Source organism: Bactrocera oleae, chromosome 2 (genome assembly GCF_042242935.1).
Source record: "Bactrocera oleae isolate idBacOlea1 chromosome 2, idBacOlea1, whole genome shotgun sequence".
NCBI classification, from domain to species: Eukaryota; Metazoa; Arthropoda; class Insecta; order Diptera; family Tephritidae; genus Bactrocera; species Bactrocera oleae.
In genome coordinates, this window is record NC_091536.1 from 67405506 (window position 1) to 67427393 (window position 21888).

Genomic DNA, 21888 nt, shown 5'->3' on the forward strand with positions numbered 1-21888 from the left:
ATAAATAAGTAAATAGACATATATGGTTATATTGAAATATAGAAAGAAATGTATAATGTGTAAAAAATGTCTGGCTGTTGCATAACTCAATAGTTTTTTTGTAATTTCAAACAATTGTCACTAACCTTCCACATAACTGTTATATAAACATGGTTGGGTTGATACCAATAGCATAACAGTTCGTTTTTTTTAACAATTTTATTGAATAAACAAGAAAAAGCGTTAACTTCGGTTGCACCGAAGCTATAATACCCTTCACAAATAAAAAGGCTCCTTACGAGAACTTGATTCCGATCGTTCAATTTGTATAGCAGCTATGTGATATAGTGTTAATATGACAGCTATATGCTATAGTCATTCGATCTATACAATTTGTTCGGAGATTAGATTATTGCCTTAAATAATAATCTATGCCGAATTTCGTGAAAATACCTCGTCAAATAAAAGAGTTTTCCATACAAGCACTTGATTCCGATGGTTCAGTTTTTATGGCAGCTATATGCTATAGTAGTCCGATTTCTGCAGTTACGACAGATTAGCAGCTTCTTAGTTAGAAATGGACAGGTGCAAATTTTCAAATCTATATTTCAAAAACTGAGGGACTAGTTACGTATATACAGGCCGACGGACATGGCTAAATCAACTGAGCTTATCTTGCTGATTATTTATATATTTATTTTATAGAATCTCCGACGTTTCCTTCTGGGTGTTACAAACTTCGTGGCGAACTTAATATACCCTGTTCAAGGTATAAAAATGTAAACAGATGGCAACTTTCCAAAAAAAAAACTTTTATTATACTGTTTTATATGAGTATCTCTATATTTGAGTACTTTCTTATGTATTTTTAACCTTTTTTTTTTAACAAATATTTTCAGTTTCTAGTGTTACAACGAATAATCCAAACAAATCGGTTAAGCTTACAGCTTGGTGGTACTTGGTATGCCACTATAAATTAAATTGACTAAAATATTTAAACAGGTGGCAACGCTCTTACCCAAATATTTTATAATTACTAAATCTTTTCAGCAAACACAAATATTAGAAATATATGTATATTGTAGTACTTTTATGCTAAACGCTCTTCTGCATTAAAAATTTAAAAAAGCTGGCAACCTTCTAGCTTTGCATTTTATTAGTATATTAAATCAAATAATAAACAGAATCAGCTAAACGTTTCGAGCTTCACCATGGCGTAGCTGAGTCCACTACAATCGTGACGGATTTATGTTGCGTTGCCTAATTTCGTTGCGCTTTTTTTTCAAAAATTAATAAGGGACCTTCCAGAAATTAATTTCTTTCCTAGTTTTAAATAAATTCACTGTCGCAAATGAATACGTACATAAATAAATACCAACAAAATTTAAATGCATACCATATATGTACATATATACCATACATAAGAGCAGGTGAGTATCCTGTCACTTGTTAGCATACAGCAACTATGTCACCAACGTACGATATATGCCGGTCTGCATACGGTTGTGTATTTGCTTAGATAGTTGTGTACATTTCATTAATAATTACATTGTGTAAATATACTTTATTATTTGCCTTATTTTTACTGTTAACGGTCCGAGCAAATAGTGCAAGTTGACGAGCGGAGGGCAAAACCACTGTCACACACACACACACACCAAAGCAGATGACAGTATGTAGCATGTATTTGTTTGTATCACTACCGTTATCTGCGAGCCTTACACTTTGGCCTTCTCGCTTTTTTCATTGCTTCTCTGGTGCTTTTCACTACACAATTTAGCTTTCAATGGAAATAAAAAAGTACAGCACAGCCAGCTGCTTGTTTTCTCAATAGCACCCTTGAAGGTAGACAGTGTCAGCAATTTCAATGGACCCACAGACTTATAGGCAGCACATGGACAAGTTTGTTGAAAGGCACAAATAAGTATAAGTGTATGTGTCGGTGTGTGTGTGTGTAAACACGCGTGTGCTCGTACAGTTTGCGTTGGTAATTGCAGCGCACAACAACAAACAGTCACAGCAAGGAGCTTGAAATGTGGCATTTTAAATTGCAACGAAGTCAATACCAACAAGTGTTCGTTTACACGAGGAGAAGAGTGGAGTGTATAGTGTATATGTGTGTGTGTGTCAGTATCCATTTGCATAAATAGTTTAAACTACATTTGGCTTTGAAAAATTTGGGTTTGAAAAAAGCATGATTGGTATTCGATATTACACCTCCGATTTTATTTCTGACATTAGAAGATTCTTATATTTGCCCAGAGATTTGGAGGATATAAGATTACTAAAAAAACGCCGCCGTGCCGACCATCATTAGGAGCTAGCAATAGAGGGCACCCTTGCGCTTATATCGAAATGAAACCGAGTTGGATCTCCATTGGCTATTTACTTTCTAGGAACGAACCAATGGACCTCGTGTGCGCTTAGAAGGCGCTGGCCGACGATTCGCTCCTGTGCAACTGCAAAATCATTTTGGCCTAGGGTAGAACGCCGCAGATCTACTAAACTACTTGCCCTTAGCAAAGTTCATTTTGCCGCAATCGTAGGGCTTCTTACTGGTCACTGCCCAATAGGTATTCTACGGTAAGTCTAAAATACTTGTCGAACGCTAGTTGTCAGAGTTGTATGGAGAAGGTAAAGTGGAAAGATCTAGGCACTTTCTACGCCATTGTCCAGGTTTTGCAAGACTGAGTTTGAAATATCTCGGCAGTCTTCCCTTCGGCAAACATCGCCGAAACTGACGTTAGTCATCTCAATAAATTTGTTATAGACTCAAAGCCCTTTACACTTTTAAAGGGTCCTATGATCTGTTATATAGGAGTTTTAGGTAGCACAACAGACCGGCGTTCTAAGTTGTTGAAGTAAGATCACTGTTACGATCGATCTCAACTCTCTGAAAATAGCCTTTTCACTTCTGCTTTATTAAATGATTACAGAGAAACAGCCAGAAAAAAAATACAAAAATATATAGTTAAAAATGTAAAAATCAATTATTCAGTGCTCACTTAAACTCTTCAGCCTATTAAGAGTTTTTCCCTTAATGTTCTCGCACAAAAAGTGTAAAATAAATTTTCTCTACTCACGTGTGTAAAGTAGTAGTAGTGCACGGAAGCTCCCCGTTCGGCCAACGCTTGGGCATACTCATTAGTCGGGCAGGTGAAGAAGTGATCGCCCACTGCGCGCCCGATTTGCTGCTGATTTTCCAAACCCGGATTACCAACCCAGCTGGTATGCTGCAAATACAAAATAAATTAAATTATTGAAAAAGGTTAGTGAAGTAAATAACCAATAATGATGACTTTAACACAAATGACTATATTGATTGGACAGGATAATGCTTTATGGACATTAATTGTTTAATAATAGAAAATTACTCACAAGCAGGATATATACCTATATATAAATATGTATACGTACTTAGTAGCCATAACAACAACAATATTATTTATGCACTTCTCATTTGAAATGGAAAAAAATTTAAATATACAAAACAAAAATGCTGCTCAAACTCATATCAATTTAAGAACTTGACCGCAGTACTTATATAATTCAGTTCAATTAAAATTTCCATCCGAAAAGCTGCACACCTGCAATGTAATCCTTCCAAGCACCTAATTTGAATGCATAACCAATTATTACTTAATTAAATAAATCGATGGAATCGACTGACAGCATTTAGCAAAAACCACAACAGCAAATTGCTGCAATAAGCGGTCCATTTAATAAATCAACAAATTAAAATTTAAGTTGTTTGTGCGTAACACTTACATTCAACAAAAGCAATATGCAACAACAATAATGTGTCGCATTACCAATGACGTTCGGTGCATTTATTTACTCGTATAAATATGTGCAAATATTGGTCAGTGACTGGCCATTGGTCACACTGCTCATTAGTGGACATGTTCGATATGCCACCGAGTTGACCGCGATAAAGTAATTAGTGCACAATGATCCGGTGAGTGACATAATTGGTTTTGTATAAGTGGGAAGGGGAATTGCAGTTTGGAAATTTATTGAAATTTTTTGAAGCTGTTTCGAAAGCGTTATGAAAAAGTTATAGCTTCCCTAAGGAAAACAATTATTATGATAATTTTGCGCAATGCTCTTACTTTTTATTTACATATAAATATGTATATATGCACTTAAACCAAAAATATTTGAAAATATTAATATATGTAAGCAATTTCAAACGTGATTAAACAATTCTCTTTACATATCTGTACAATATATATGCACTTGTATATAATTAGGTTACGTTAGTTGTTATTAGGTTAGGAGGTTGATCCTAACTGGAATCTCACATGGAGAGCTTAGAATGCCGGTGCAAGCTCATATATAATTGATCAAAAGCCCTCACCACTCGACAAAGCGCTTCAAGCCTATCACATATTTGTTTAGACGGCTAATTAGCGGCTATGTTTCCTGGTTCGCCAAAAGTATGACTGCCGATATGTTTCAACTTTAGTGTTGCAAAGCTGTATGATGGAGAAGAAAGTACCTGGCTGTTTCAACCTCACCATCTGTCATATAACTTTGACAACTCGCGTCCAATAATATGCCTATTGCCTTACAATAGACATACCAATATTTTTTTAATTTTATAGATGTCTTTTTAAATTTTTTAAGAATATACTGTAAATCGTTTGAAAAATGAAATATTTTTCAAGTTACATGCGATCCCCGAAGTTGATAAATAAGGTCATTCACTGCTTGTCATGACTCCGGCCTTATCCATGCATGAAATCTAAAAAAAAATTCTCCACTATAAGATATTGACCGCGCAATGACCTATGCTTGATGAAATTTGCTGGACTGAGCTGGAAACTTATTCAAGATATCGCTTAAAATCGATTTTTTTTTTTAATTTTTTTCACTAGGTGTGCCCCTTAAACTACAATTACTAAAGCTTCTTCCCAATTCGATGGGAGTTTTGTGTCATCGTGAATTCATATGCAATTGAAAAGAGACATCAAATGAACCTTTGGAACATAATTTTGACTTACGTATAAGTCCTTCAGAAGTCATTAGTTCTTTGAGTTCAGAAAATTCAAAACAATTTTCAAAGAAAGAATGGTGGCGCCATCTAGGCTACTTCTAAAACTGCAAAAAAATGATTAGTTTACAATAAAAAGTATGATTGGTAAATATTAATATTTTTTTATAATTATTGTATAAATTACTTATTTATTGCGTGCATACACTTGGTTGCCTACCACTCAAAATAGGCCAGAATCTGCCACAAATCAACACATACCTTTGATTGTGTGCTGATTGTTTGCACACACCCATAGATAAACGCATAGCAATACGGAAATTACACTCTTCCACAATTCATATATTCATACAGAAACCACAAAACAACAGAGCACAGATAAATTTGCGAACAAAACAGATTAAATGTGTGCTGCAACAACAATCAAAATGTAATGACCACAGGAAGAAATTGCTAAATCGAAAAGGGAAATTAAGCAGTTATTCATAACAGTTATCTCATGTTTCGAATATGAGCATTAACAATATATGGTAAAATGCATATATTTATATCCTGACTATAAGTGTGTTGCAACTTCTGGCCACTTGGTTTTTAATGTTTGTAGTGAAACTTCAATGCACGTGTGCCCGTATCGTTTGCGTATTTGTGCTACACAATATTTAGTAATCCATTAGATAGGCTTACTATTAACGCAACACTAATTAAGTATTACAAAAAAACTATGTAGATAGACTTGAAAATATTCGAACCAGGGTTGTAAATTTTTTAATTCAAAAATTTAGGATAAAAAAATAAAAATTTAATAATCCCGATGCTGCGATTAAAAAGTAGATTTTCGTTTCTTAATCCCGATGTTGGGATTAAAAATTAAATTTAGAGATTAATTCCAGATGGTGGGGATTTAAAATTGAAAATATTATATGACTTTTTGATTGCAATAAACTTAAAAAAAGTTAATTTCAAAAAAAATTCTTTTTTAAAGGAAAATGCATTATTTGCAACCCTGATTTGAACATTAATTACTTGACATAACCGCAAATGTTCGAAGGTGAGGAAGCAATACTTACATGGTATATTAGTCAAACTAATTAAAAACCAATCATACATGGGTTAATCTACATATGCATATCTCACGCACGCGTACACACATCAATTAACTGAATTGGTGTTTGGTACTTTTTATACCCTAAACAGGGTATATTAACACACAAAAGAAAACTTCGTAGACCCTATAAGGTATATATGTAAATTATCAGTGGGACGAGCTGAGTCGATTTAGCCATGTCTGCTTGTCCATCCGTCTGTATATACGAGAGTTAGTCTCTTCGTTTTTGAGATATCGGTCTGAAATTTTATTTTTTTCTAATCAAGAAGCTGATTATTTGTCCGAACCACCGATATCGGACAACTATATCTTATAGCTGTCATCCAAGCTGACCGATGAAAATCAGAATAAAAAGATCTTTTTATATATTTGTATACTTTAACAAGTAAGGATGGGCTAAGTTCGAGTGTAACCGGACATTTTATACTATTGCAACTTTCAAGTATATAAATAACGCACACTAACTCACAATAACAAAAATCATTTTGTATATGCACATATGGAGATAGGGGTAGTAATGACCCAATTTTATCCATTTTTGGCATTACTACATATTGCTAATGGAAAAAATTCTCTCTGAGTTTCATGCAGGTACGTCGCATACAATCACGAGTATATAAGGAGTGAAGTCAACCGGATGACCGGATTCTGATATTAGTTATATGTGGGCAAGAGCAAGTTTTCACCCGATTTTATCCATTTTAGGCATACAGATGCACCGTTGTATATGTAGGTAAGGGCGGTTCAGGAGCTAAACAGAAGTCTGTGGCCGGCGCTGACAAAGGGAACCCCATCGAGACTCCCTCAAGCAGGATCAGATGCCCGGACTCACATAGGAAGAGGGGAGGCAGACTACCCCCTCTACCACCAACTGGGTGTTCTGGCGTACAGAATGATCCCAGGAGGAAAGGCATGAGCGATGCCAGCCTGAAATGTTACCTGGGGCACCTCCAGGAGGGAAGAACTCCGGAGGAAGCCGAAAAGTTAGCGCGTAACAGGGGGAGAGGAAACAGTGCTTTGGAGAAGCGGAAGGGTGGCAATACCACGTCCAGTAGTAAACGGAGTAGCGAAAATCAGAGCCAGCTACCGGTTTACGCAACTCAGGAAGCAGGGCGGGGTTGCGAAAGGACAGCGCATTCGACCACCCAGGCCGCGAAGCGCAAGAGTAGCCGCGGCACAGGAGCCGGATGGTCTGAGTATACTGCTGATCCAGGAGCCATGGTACAACAAAGGAGAGGTCAGAGACCTCAAAACGGAGTCCAATAAGGTAGTCTAGGATCCCTCTAGTGAGAGACTTAGAACCTGTATAGTAGTTAGGAACGATATTGATTTATTTTGTATTTCAGAGTTCCTAACACAAGACCTGGTCGCTGTGCAGGCTAAAAGCAACAAAGGAGCGGACTTCGTCCTGGCAGCGGCCTACTTTCCAGAAGAGACACTGACAGCACCCCCAGAGGCCGTCGGTAACCTGGTGGAATACTGCAGGGTGAATAACCTGCCCCACGTCCTAGGATGCGACGCCATCACATTCCGTGTGATGGGAATGGGGCAGCACGGACTGCAATACACGGAATAATTCACTCCTTGAATTAATAGTTAGTAGGAATTTAAGTATTGTAAACTTGGGGTGCGAGCCCATCTTTGTAACCAATGTAAGAAGGGAAGTGCTTGATATCACTCTTGGTAACGAACTTATGACAGGGCTGATCGGACAATGGAGAGTGTTATCGGAACCCTCCATGTCAGATCACCGTATCATAACATTCGCACTAGGGGTAGAGGACAAGCAACTCCCTCCCAGGCGTATCCCTAGAAACACAGACTGGGCCACCTTTAGGGATACGCTTGAAATAAATGTCAATAGGAGGGGGCAGCTGGACGGCAGTGCTAATGCCTCATGACTGGAGAGCAACTGTGATTTCAAGGGCCGTAACTTTTTATGATTTCAAGGATTAGAAATAGGGAGACTGGTAGTTAACCTTGCAGCTTCTTTAGTAAGGTTTATAATAAAAAAAAATTATATTTAAAACTTCGCAACGTTAATTCGTGATCTATATGCACGCACCCACACATGCCCGCACACATGTACATGGAAAGTATAAGCACATAAGTTGGCTATCAACAATCAGGCAATCAGCAGCAAATCGGTTCAATCGAATAATCGGCGTTAATGGCGGACCGTCTAGGAACGGGAAGGACATGCAGCACACCCATCAATTGCGTCACACACACACATGCATATTTTTACTCATATGCGCTCATACATTCAAGCGATAGCCATGCAAAATTCAACGCAATTACAGAGTTGCCAATTAGCACAACTGTCCGAGCCATTCAGTGCAAACACGCAGGATTAAAATTAATAATATGCTATGTGTGTGTGAGTGCAGCAATGAAGACAGAGTAGAATACCTTATATACTGTTCACATTAATGCGAATGAAAAGGAAAATCGTCTAAAATTGGCATTGATCAACATATAAATCAGGCGGGGAATTGGATTATTTTTACAGCAACTCTATAAATTATTTGTATATTAACAACAGTTGCTGTAGCTTAATGTAATTACATTGGAACTAAAGGGTTTGAAAGTTGACTGCGTAGGGTTTATCAAAGTTTGGCTGGATAACTTTATATCAGGAAGCAGTGCAAAAAAATTCACGATCGGTATTATTAGAGATGACTCAAATCGGTACTTAACTTGGAATGCTCTAATAAAGCTCCCCAGAAAAAATTAAGGTTTTTTGTTTTGCCATACACAAGTCACTGCCTGGCATAACATCTATATTATATAATATAATATAATTAAATAGAATGGAAAAAGTCCCATAATCTTCCAACATATTGCCACAGAGTATAAGAGTTTTGTTCACCTAATTATTGTTGGTATTACCTAAAATTAATGGAGATAAATATAAGCTTATACATATAAGTGATTAGAATGACGAGACGAGTTGAAATCCGGGTGACTGTCCGTCCGTTCATCCGACCGTGCAACGATAACTTGAGTAATAATTAAGACAACTTGATGAAATTTGGGAGCCGATGTCAAGTTTCAATTATAAGCGTGGCATCGCCCACATTTAGGTGTATTATTCTAAAATTTATATGTCACAGCGCGAAAATGATTAACAATCACACCTACTATTTATATAACACAATTCAAATTCTTTCTGATTCTTTCACTTTCCAGTATACAAAGCAAGCACCAATAAATATATCGGAATGAAACTTTGCATGAATAATGCCTTTAAGATGTACCACTTGAGGACCAAAAATTGTTAAAGTCGGACTATAACTATTCAAGCCCTCACATACTGAATTTGTGGACCACAACAAAACCAATCACGTCGTAAACAAACAGCTGCCAACACACACTAATTGTCATATGGAGATCAAACTAGACACGAAGTTGTACCAACAAGGGAATATTTTTTGATCGATTAGGGTTGCGCGGGTAGTTTAAATAATCCGTTTCAAGAAATTTATAGCTTAAGCGGTAGCGAAGAACATTTTAAACATAAAAGCTAACGTAATCATGGAAGCCTTTCGACACAGTATAAATTATAGTTCTCTTATTAACTAAACAATAATATCGTGTTAAACTTATTATTTCGTAATGTTAATAACGAGAGAAGCAGAAGGATCGTTGCAAGACTTTTTTGGCATACATCTTGTATTGATAACATAGTCCAATATACTCTAGATTCTGTGGAGCGACTAATAGAAAAAGTGTGCAAAGCACTTACATGTAATATTAGTTAATTTGCGGTCACTGAACTACCAAAAATTACTATCTAACATTTGGGGGAAGATTTAAAATTTGAGTTAACGAATTCTATGAAAGAACCAAGTCGTAGAAATATCATTATTTCTCTAAACTTTTACCTTTACAAACTTTGAACATCAAGCTTTTTGTACAACTGAACTAACTAAATACTGACCTTTTGTTATTTTAATAAAAAATGAGACTGCGTTAACTTCAAGAAAACCGTTCAATATGCTCGTTTGCTCCCACGAGAGCATATGTACTGCCAAACTACTTGTATGCTTACTTAAGAGCAGAGGCTACCACAAGTGGAAAAAATGCAACGCTATTAAAGTCAATCAACCAGTATTTGTGCCAATATTGAGTTCCATTCTTGTGTAAACGAATGAGCAACTGCACACTTGGCTGATTGGTGTAACTGACGGCCTTTGTAAAGCAGCTTGATATGCTGCAAAATGTTTGTGCAATAGAAAACCAGAAAAAGTTTGATATTTTTTCGGTCGCTGAAAAATGTGCAATGCACTTGAAAATTGAGTATTAGGGGAAACATGCAATTTATAAATTGATTGGTATTGATAATAAAGGGTGTGTGTGAAAAATGCCCTCTAAGGAATTTGATAACTCTAAAAGGTTGCACTTTAGTATATAGTATGTCCATATCTATGTTAATACAGTGGAAGCTACCAATTACAATTATTATAACAACGCTTTCCATGTCTATGGGAAATTTTCCAACTAAATTGTTGTGCAAAGATCAATTTTGAATGTAAATATCATACAACAAATATTCCATTTTTTAATATTTGTACAAAATCATGGTAAAATATCTACCCTGATCTCATCTGTCACCTTAATAGAATACTATCTAAATATAGAATCGCTGCATCAGGTGCTCAGACATCAGAACGAGCTTCTCGAGTGCGAATTGGGTGCAGTGTCCATGCACATTTAAATACGCAAAGGGACTACCTCTCATACCCCCAAGTACTCTTTTACAGTCATTAAAGGCGCTGGATTAGTTGAGGTACTGTGAGGTCTTTATAATGATTGTTTTTTTAACTATAATATATTTTTATTGATAATACTAACTATAAAAGTTGTAAAATTTTAAGTTTTCTCGCTAAAATATTTAAGCATTTCAACTTTAAAACGACTCTTAATTACTTATAATCGTTATGTGAAGACCCATATCTCTAAGCCATGAATGTTGCCATGTACTTATTCTGTCTAAATAATGTATACATTAATTACAAAACTATATAATTTCAGACAAACTAAGCTGCCTCTCTCAAAGTTTTAGCAGAAAGTTGAAGTCACACAGCCTACATAGTCAGTCTATGGTATACTAAGACGATTTTCCACGAATTTAAAATTAAAAACCGATTGCATTATGAAGTTAAGAGATTTGCCAACTTTTTTTCAGTACGTGGGTGCAGAAAAGTGTGTTAAATTAAAGAGCGGTTATATCTTTGTATATATATGTTTGTGCTCAACATCTTATATCGTTAATAAAGAGTGCAATGCAGCAATACTTTTTTCCAAGCTTTTTCTGACAGCTATTACTTGATATATACTCAGTCTGATTTCATACTCAAACTTATACCGGAACCACTTTTACAACGCATGGCGCGATGCGTCCAATAATAGGTCGGCATAATCTTTCAGAAGAGTCAGTAATTATAATAAAAAATAATTTATAATAAAGCTGAATTCTTGACAATAACTTTAAACTTTATGCGTTTTATTTATTCTTGAAAACCACTTGTCCAAAAAAACACCCTTTACATTTGTCCTTATACTCTATACATACATATCTAGGGCTGTGTCTTTATGAGTTTCTAACAATTACGTGTATTAGGTACTTACCCGAAAAATGATTGCATCGCGTTCCGCTGGTTTTACTTTGCCAAAAATGTTATTCATAATTTCCAAATATTTATCACGCGGCAATGAAGTCGCCTCATCCTTATCGAAATAATCGATAAAATCGTAAAGCAGAAAATAGGTGCCTGTGTAAGAGATTAAACGAAAAACTTTTTAGAAATTTGAAATAAGGCCTATTAAATTGTTTAAATATATATTACCGCTAAATAGCTAACGAATAGTATATACGTATGTGCATGTATTATTACACGTTTGGCTTATATATATCCTTTTTATAAGGATTTATGACACAGAAATTTCGTTAGTGTAAGATAAATGAAAATTTCACAGAATTCACTTTTACTCTCTAACAATATTTTGTTCGCTTTACTGGCCTTTAATCGCCGTTGGAAACGAGTAAAGCATTTCCCATATAGTTCGGTGTTCAGTTAACCCAATGTAATACCCAAACGTCAACTCAAAAAGATAATGAAACACTTTTATATAGGTAAATTTTTTTTAATAATTGAACATTGAAAACCTTGGCTTCTAGAATTATATATCATTCAAATCAATTTCATTTGAAATAGAACGAGGAACGTCCGACGTTGTTATACGATAACTTATCTACGAAGAGTAAGGCATTCGAAGCTTTGGTTCACTATCTTAGTGTTTAAAACTAGAATATAGTAGGTACCCTTTAATTGTATCGTCATTATCTAGTCATCGTAATCAGGTATAAAATCCGACCTCCATAAGCAAAATCGTTGACAAATAAAACGCAGATAGCTTATTTCATATTTTTGCTTATAAACGAACTGTGTTCGCAATACGGGCGAGAACAGTCAGCTGATATTCAATTTATTTCAAAATGTCTGACATGAAGAATAGTTTAGTTTGAATTTTTAAATTAAAACTGAAAGCACCCCACACCATCAAAGAACCTTCGCCAAAATTTCGCTTCGAAAAGCACATTGGTTCCTTACATAAATCTGGCTAATAATAGCTAAAACCGTCTGGTCCATCAAGATTAAATATTTTTTCATCAGAAAAAATTATCTGAAAAATAATATGTGCATTAAATTAAACGTACTTGCATCTATAAATTGTTTACCTGATGTCAGTTGGTCCTCATATTCCTTTCAGCGAACTCCTTGCGCTTTAACTTGTGTGTTTTAGTTTAATACGGCACTTTTTTTTTAATTTAGATCGGACAATGTGTGGTTGAGCATTGATAGATCTCTGAATTGACAAAATTTTGTACGACGCATAAAGATCTGCACAAACTTTTCGCAATTTCTATCATGCTTATATTCTGAGTATACAAAGCAGAAATTTATCCTTGTTCATAGCTAGAGAGCGACTTAACACGTTCCATTTCCTCTTTTTAATACTCAAGTTTTAAATACAAAAGCTTTCTGTATCGAAACTAATATCTAGCGCACTAATCAACAGCTTTTTAAAGACCGACCTTATCATTTTGTCGCAATGTATTGTGCACTTATTTAAATAAACGCACTTTTATTAAATCTAACGGTATCTTTCTACGTCCCAAAGCGGTTTTTTTCACTGTCATTTAGATGCATATTTATTTTCATATGGTTACCATTTTCAAGGAATTCCCGTTTTCTTACACTGTACTAACTACGATGTGACCTTATCATTTTGTCGCGCACCTTATCAATTAGTGCGTGTTTGGCAGCTGTTTGTTTACGACGTGATAGGTTTGCCTGGCGATTTTTACCATGGAAACCCAATTAAGATGAGCTTGGTAACCATTTTCTGTTTCCAACAAAATCACTGCTACGGAATCGTGATGTTTAAAGAAGTGTTTTGGTGAGTCTACTTTATCACGAACATGAGTATTTGAGTGGTTCGAAACGTTCAATGAAGGTCATGAAGTCATTGAAAAATTGCTTAATGTGAGTCGTCCATCTAACTTCGTTAATGACGATAACATCGAAAAAGTTAAAGAAACAGTGCTTAAAATCGTCGTGTTGACATCAAAGAGATAGCAAAGGATCTCAACATCTCTTACAGATCGACTCTACCATTTTGGTTAATCTTTTGGGTATGAAACGTGTTAATGCTAGATTCGTACCAAAAGACTTGAATCTTTTAAAAAGGACATCGATAATAGGTCGGAAAAGAGATGCTTGATAACGTAATTGTGAACCCTACATTTATCAAACGCATCATTACTGGATTAGACGTGGGCTTATGAATACAAATCAAGGAATGGCGCTCCAAAACTCAGCCGAAACCGAAAAAACCAATATTAGCTGAGTTCACCGAGGCCATCCTAGCCGAGATATAACAAGTGCATAGAAAATTGGATTAAGCGTTGGCATGCTTGTATTCGCGTAGTGAAAGTTTAGTTGTTTTATGTTAGTGCGGGTGAAATTTGATCACATGAAATATACATATATATATATCGTATAAGCTATCTATCTATAAGGCAAAAATACAATAGAAATAAAGATTTCACCAAATTTTCACCGTTACGTTTTTTTGTTTTGATTATGACAGATGTGACCAAGAATATAAGAACAAAATACAAGCGGTGACGTCACGAAGTTATAATGAAAACGTGGCAACGTAAGAATCAATTTTACAATTTAGTTTATGTTGCCTTTTCTCAATCTAAAATTTATTACGTCACTGAGTATTTAGATGGCGCAACCTCTTTTCTAACATTCTTGTAGGCAACTAAGTCCATCAAGTCATTCTCGTTAGTTTTTTGGGTTTTGCATATCAATAAAATTTTTCCGAAGGGTTTCTTTTGTGACTAAAAGAACTTTCCCCCTTCATTTGATGACTTCAATATTTTCCGCACTTTTGCTTTTACACCAAATTCCGTTTATTTATCTGAATTTGCATTTCACAAAATTTCATTTTCCACCAAGCGTCCCCCAGCGGGATTATGCGGATGCGGTAAATAGCGCAACGCCGCAGGACACCACAAATGGGTGGCAACGCCACAACGCCACCACGCTAAAACGAAAAACAAACAAGGCAACAAAACTTAACCGTCCGCGCTACGACCAACCGCCGACTGAAAGTGACGTCAAGGACAAGCAGAAACGGTGAAAATTAAACGCGAATTGCTAAAGGGGCATGAGTAGGGGGGAAATGAATGACAGGAAACTTGACGAGTTAACCGAAAAATATGACTTACTGGTTAAGCGATGCTGAAAAGTAAATATGTGTTTTGTTTTTGTTTTTCTCTTTCCGTTGCCTCTGAGGTACATAATTTCAGAATATTTTTAAGCGAAAATTTCAAGTACGTACGTACATATGTACATACATACACACATAAACATAATTAATTACGCGCCATGGCTTTGTGTATGTTTTTGACATTTTTCAGTTATGCACGTGAAAACGCTTTGGGAGGGAACGCCAATACAGTGGAATTCACGCCGAAAAGTAACCAAAATAACAACAACAGCAACAAGAAAGAAGAAGTGTGTAGGAAAATTGGCAAAATCAAACACTCAAATGCTCAACAGTGGTAAATTGTTATCAAGCATTGCCTATAGGCCACTTAACTCAATGACAACAATAGCAACAACAAACATATAAACCAATAGGCTGAGCGAAGCGTATATGAGCGTGAATGAGTGACAGAAGCGAACGCATGTCAAGGGTAATATTGTTGCAAACGAGGTAAACCCTTCTAAACAAAGACTCACAAGCATACACCAACAAACACTTACCACTTTAAGAGGGCGCAGCTGCTTGAAGAGGAAAATTGGAATTCTAATGTTAGGACTAAGTCATCATCTAAGAAGTTCTGCTGGAACCGGTGCAAATTAAAAATGTTAGTGGGTATAGTGCACTGCCTCCAAATAATTGTGTATGCGTATTTCACACGAAATCAATGAATATTCTTCTTACTGCTTAAAATTCAACATAAATGCTAAAATGTAGCTCCTAAATTATTATGATGAAAGCTAAAGTGAGTGGACTGTTTCAGAAATATCTGTCGCGACAGAAAATATTCACCAAATAATTTCAAGGCATGTTGAAAGTCGTCGATATAAATCCGGTTTTCATTTCAGTTACGTACACACAAGCACAAAAATCGTTATCAAAGTCTATGGATTACAGAAAATAATTTTAATCAAGCTCAAGACATTTGATTGGCTCGTTAAAACATTTTTTATGTATAGATTGATATGCAATATATAAGGTCTAATAAAAAAATCCTTTATTTATGCATTAGATTTAAGGTTTTATTTAGCAGAGTTAGAATATTGCGGTTTAGATCAAATATGTGCCGTTAAAAATGCCGCTCTTAAAGAAATCCTCGTTCCACTTGACAAAAAATTTTGACAGTCGATTTTCACAAGCTTCTCTTAAAGCCAATTTTTCAGCAGCAAAAGCATTCGCCATAAATATTAACAGATATTAATCACTTGGTACCAGGTCCGGCCTAATAGGTGTATACATAAGGAGGTTTTTCGTTAACTCTTGTTGTCATCCATTACATTAGCATCGTAAGCAACAGCGCTGTTGACCTCTCCACTAAATTTAGCAAGACCGAACTGGTTTTTGTTCACTAGGAATTACAAAATTTAAAATTCATTCCAAAATATTTCGATTACCCCATCGCTTTTCTGTCCACATACCTTCGAGAGAGGGATGAACTCGCTGGAGGACAGGGGCGGTGAGCTTTTTTACGGATGTTTCACGCTGGTTTATAAAAATTGGAATAAAAAGATCTCAAAATACAACACACATAAAATAATAGGCGATCTTAGCAATCAACTTGTAAAGCTAACGGTACAACTTAAAACGCACGAGGCATTGTAAAGAACAGAACAAGAACCTTTGGGTTATTTTCAAACCGATTAAATGTTGATTTATTGCGAAGCAATGGATTTCCCTATTGAAAAAAAAATATTGTAAGAATATTATCTAAGATTCTTTAGGCTTCTTTTTTGTGGACCGAATTAAGCACTTTTCAAAGAGTCAAATGGAAAAATCTTACCGTATTTACTAATATTCCAGAATTTTCCATTTATTCTTAGTGGAGACAGTTCACAATTCTACAAAAATTATCGTCATTAAAGGGTTAAATTCTAAACTACCGTAGTTTTTCCTCAAAACCCATTTTTGTCCAGTAATCACACATTCTCAATAGTTACTCAGCTAATCTATCTATTAAACCGTAAAATACGAAAGTATGACTCCCCAAAGGCAACCAACATTAAGAACTAACATCACACCGTTAACAGCCTAGTTCCCCACTAATTTGCCGACAACACGTTTCTCTGCAGTGCTAACGGTATTTGCTTGCAGCTACAGCTGACAAGTGCAACCAGCCGACAATGCGCCAGCTGTAAACAATGTCAAGAATAGCAAGTCAAGTGGTGGCAGCAACAGCAACAATAAAATTTGCAACAACAACAACTCTTATGAAACGTAACAACAGCAAGCACTTTATTAGCAACATTGGCAAGACCATAATAAAAACAAACAAACAACAACAACAATAAATGCTACTCACACTGCACGAACTCTTATACAAATGCATATCCAACTATTTGTTGTAAATGTGAGTAGAGACATAGGCACACACACATACGAAGGCATGTTGCACGTGAGAGCGCCTCAAGTGAATGCATGCTTTCTGTTTTCTAACTGTTTTGTCTCATTAGTTTATGTATTAATCATTATGTAGATTTAAGTGATGCATGGATGGCATGTAGTTGTTACATCATTACATTTCGTCTTTTCGAAACATGTTCAGTTTATAAAATTTACTTTTTGTTTTATTGGCTTTACAGTTTTCTTGATATGTAAAAACGCCACTAATTGCAAGAAGAATAGATTTTTAATATTGGTTGTTTCGTAGTTTCGTTTTTTTAGTGCAATATAAACACGATTTATTTTATTGCGTAAAACATTTTTGGGCAATTATTTATTCTTCATTTGGATCTAATACCTTTTGTCAACTTTTAAGCAAAATATTGATTTCGCGCTCATACAAATTTTGATCCTTGCAGGTTGTTTCAATGGTTTTGATGTCCTGATTTGAGCTGAAGGTTTTCACATCCAAAAAATTTTGCAGAAACCGAAATAGGTAGCATTTCGAAGGTGCAAAGCTGGGAAAAAATTGTTGGCGTGTTAGCACATCCCATTCAAGCTGCAAAAGCTTCTGGCGAGTCATCAAACTTGTATGAGATCTCGTATTAGCCTGGTGGAAAACCACATCTTTTCTATTGATCAATTCTGGTCTTTTCTGTTTGTGTGCATCACTCACTTTGCCCAGCTGATCATAAAACACTTCAGAATTAATCGTTGTATTGACGGGCAAAAATTCAAAATAAACGTTCCCTTTGAAATCTCACCAAACAGATAATATAACTTTTTTGGTGTCAATCGGCCTTCGCAGTGGTTTGGGCTGGTTCATTATTTTTAGGAGATGATCTCTCACACTTTACATTCTTGCTGTTTTCGAACTTCCATCTTCGATAGGGCACGAAACAAAACTATTTCAAAAAAATTAAAAAAATTTTCTAAAAATAAGCCTTACTATATCAGCTGCTTGTATAACGATAAAGCGGATAAGTGTGAAGTTGGCAACGAAAAAATTTAATAAGATCAGCTGTTGCCATCAAACGAAATTACTTAGTGAACGACCCAATAATTTCACTAAAATTATTTGACTTAAAAATGGTTTTCGAGAATTAAATAAACACCATGTTACCTAGTTAATCAAGTTTAAAGCAAAAACGAGTAAAAGTATTCAAGATTTCTTTACGCTCATCGCCTGAATATTGGCATATATACTTTATAGAGTTTCCAACATCTCCTTCTGGGTGTAGCCTACTTCGTGGCAAACTTAATATACCTGTTCAAGGTATAAAAAGAAAATATCGACACCACCAAAGAGAAAATACGCCATATTTTACAGTTTTTCTTCGAAAGCGCGAAACACAAGCCAGGTATTACAGTGGTTTAGGTTCTATTACCATAACAGCCAATCACTCGCAATTTTGTTTTCGTCGATTCCGTTCCGGTAATTTTGATGTCAAAGATGTAACTCACTTTGGATGGTCAATTGTTGAAAATATAATATAAATAAAATAATAAAAATCGTTGAGTTCAACTTTTTCGTTTAATCAGTAGTGAAACATTACACAATAAACCGCTTAAAACTATTTAAATAAGGTTGGATACAAAAAGTAGTTTGGTGTATGGATGACACACGAGTTAACACAAAAAACCTCATGGACCGAAGTCAAGATTGAAAGTGTTTGTATTTGGTGTGATTTACAGGAAATCATTTACTGTAAGTTGCTACAGTTTTGTAGTTTTTGAACCCAAAGAAGCCTACTAGCCTTTGTGGCCTTCAACTCTTACATATTTAAATATGTATGTATACCTACATACATATGTGTTTACATTTGAAATTTACGTAAATATATTTTCACTTATATTTCACTCAACTCATTTGGACACAAAATTATGCATTCGCATGTTTTAACCGTAATTTACTTTTGCTGAATATGTTAAATTTTTTTCCACTTTAAAAGTTTTAATACCACAATTCGTTGTTGTTGTTGTCATTTTTTTACATTTGATTACACTTCCACCATGTGCTTCACACTTTGCGGCTAGAAGTTTGCTTTATATTGGCTTTGCTGTTGTTGTTTTTGTTCACAGTGCCAACACACACATCCGCTCGGGATTCGCCGCCGCACAAGTACAATGTTCGCATTTTTTAACAAATTACAATTATGTAAATGGCATCGTTAAAGTATGCCAACAGCGGGTAAGCGAAAAAGTATTATATACAACAACAACAACAAGAACAAGAGATATTACACTTCCGGTCTGCCTGTGCTATCGGCAAGCTCACTCGTTCGCATACATTCATCTTTTTCGTCAGTTTTTTTTGTTGTTGTCCTGGTTACTATTGTTGTTGTTTTTATGCATTTGACTGTTTTGACTTTTGGGCGCTGCGGCACAGAGATTAATACGATTACGGCCACAGTTTTAATTTAACAGATTGTAAAAGCAAATACATACACATGAGTATGTACGCATGTTGAGTGTGTGTGTTTGCATTTTTGTTGGTTTTTTGTGTATGTTCGGTGGGTGCGTCGTTATTTTGCTCGCACAACCCGCATATTGCTAAAACTTAATTGTTGTTGTTTTTGGATTTGAGCGCGTATGTTGGACGTTGTTATCACGCTGTGCCACTTTTCACCTTAACGTGTTAAACGCGCCGAGGTTGCCACTTGCGATTGCGTTTATATATCAAGTGCGATAAGCGCCAGTCATTTATTTGAATATGTGCTTGTCTGAGATATGGGTTCACAAACCCACATATAAGCTTATATCGCTTTTAAAGTTAATTTGTATATGTATGTTACAAATGTTGCTTCGTATGCGTATGCAGATGTGTAATTGAATGTTCTTATAATTTTAATTAAAAGTGTAAAGTAATTAAAGTTCAAAGAAAATGTAAGTATAATTGGCTAATCATTCCTTACTAACCAAATAACCCTAAAATTATATTCACTGAAAATGCTGGAGTATAACCAGTTTACCAGGGGAACCAATATAAGGTGAGCGTTAAGATATAAATGTGTTGATAAGAGATATTTGTTGTGAACGAACCCTAATTTTTTTTTTCAATTTGGTTGGCATGACATCTTCAATAACCTTACAGTCATGGAACAAACAACATCATATTCTTTCATTGTGTTCATTTTGTATCGGAACGGATGAATAAAAGTTCTGCAGAGTCGCGTCGAATGCTTGTCGAGGCACATAGTGATCATGCTCTATCAGAATCAACATGGCAAAAGATGGTTTCAACGGTTCAGAGATAATGATTTGCTAAATCGATTTAAGATACAACCAAAGTACTTGGCTTAGAGCTGCTACCGAACCCACCGTATTCACCAGACTTGGCCCCTTCCGATTACCATTTCTTTTCATCAATGGGACACGCATTTGCTGAGCATTTCGATGCCTACGCAGAAGTCGAAAATTGGGTGTCTGATTGGTTTGCTTCAAAAGACGAACATTTCTATTGGCATGGTACCTAAAAACTGCCAGAAAGGTAGTCAAAATGTATAAAAAGCAATCATAAATACTTTGAGTACATTTTTTTTCACTTTCCTATTCAAAATTAGTATTATTATTTATTATTTGATAGACACACATCAGTATATCCTGAACAGCGTAAATTAAGTTTGCTAATAACTTTGACACACCCTGAAGGAATGTCGAAAACCACATAAAATTATAATTTATATACTTAGTCCTGCCAAAAGTTCTTTTACAAGTTTGAGCCGTTATAACACATTTTTTAATAAAGTTAAATTTAATATTCCTAACTTATCAGCAACTAAACGCTCACTATGTCAGAAAATAGACATCATTCGTGTTCCAAAAGGAGATTGAGATTGAAAAAGCGCATAATATAGAAAAATGGGTGTCGAGTTGGGCAAGAGTTCACAAATTGTACAATGAAACACTTCAATAGGAATAATTACAGATAATACAATAACAACAAAAATACCATTATAATATAAGAATGAAAGCTTTATATTTTACATATGAATACGTTTTATTCATGATAGAAAATCCATAATAATATAAAAAGTGACGCAGAAATATTGTTTTTTAGTATTATTCCGCTACATATCAAGTATTGAGTTATTTGAACTCTCTTGGGCAAAATCGATAACTTTGGTTGTAGGTTTTTGAGATGAGTTTCCTGTGTAAAACTATTTTTTTTTTATTCGGAGCTATAAACAATCAAGGGCTGCAAGCTCGACAACGTTTCTCAAAATTATTGAGGAAATATTGTCTTCCGCTACAATAATAACAACTATTTTTGGAAAATTAGCAGACAGCTTTCGAATTAGCTCTTGATCAACCCGTCAATCGCAGCAATTTTCTGAAATTGACTATGGAATACAGGGCGTATGAGTAACTTTAGTGCTACTTTATAACAGATAGGTCTTTCCCATGTGCGTAAGGTAAAATATAGAAAATAATCGTATTTCACTTATTTCTTTTTAAAGTCCATAAAATTAATAAATTCCAGTTTGTTTCTTCACCGATAATAATCACTTGAAATTTGTTAAGCCGACCGAACGAACCGAAAATATCGACTTTAATCAGCATTAAAGCATTAGAAGATGAC

The 21888-nt window shown here is 35.3% G+C and overlaps 1 protein-coding gene across 3 annotated transcripts in view; it reads right to left on the reverse strand.

The window, feature by feature from the left end:
- Ace (Acetylcholine esterase) overlaps window positions 1–21888 on the reverse strand; it is a 115754-nt gene that overhangs the window by 66454 nt on the left and 27412 nt on the right. For all 3 annotated transcript variants that reach the window (XM_036361583.2, XM_036361577.2, NM_001315623.1), the window contains 2 exon segments: window positions 11715–11857; window positions 3063–3212 (listed from right to left, as the gene is read on the reverse strand). In XM_036361583.2, the coding sequence (XP_036217476.2) occupies window positions 3063–3212; window positions 11715–11857 (293 nt within the window).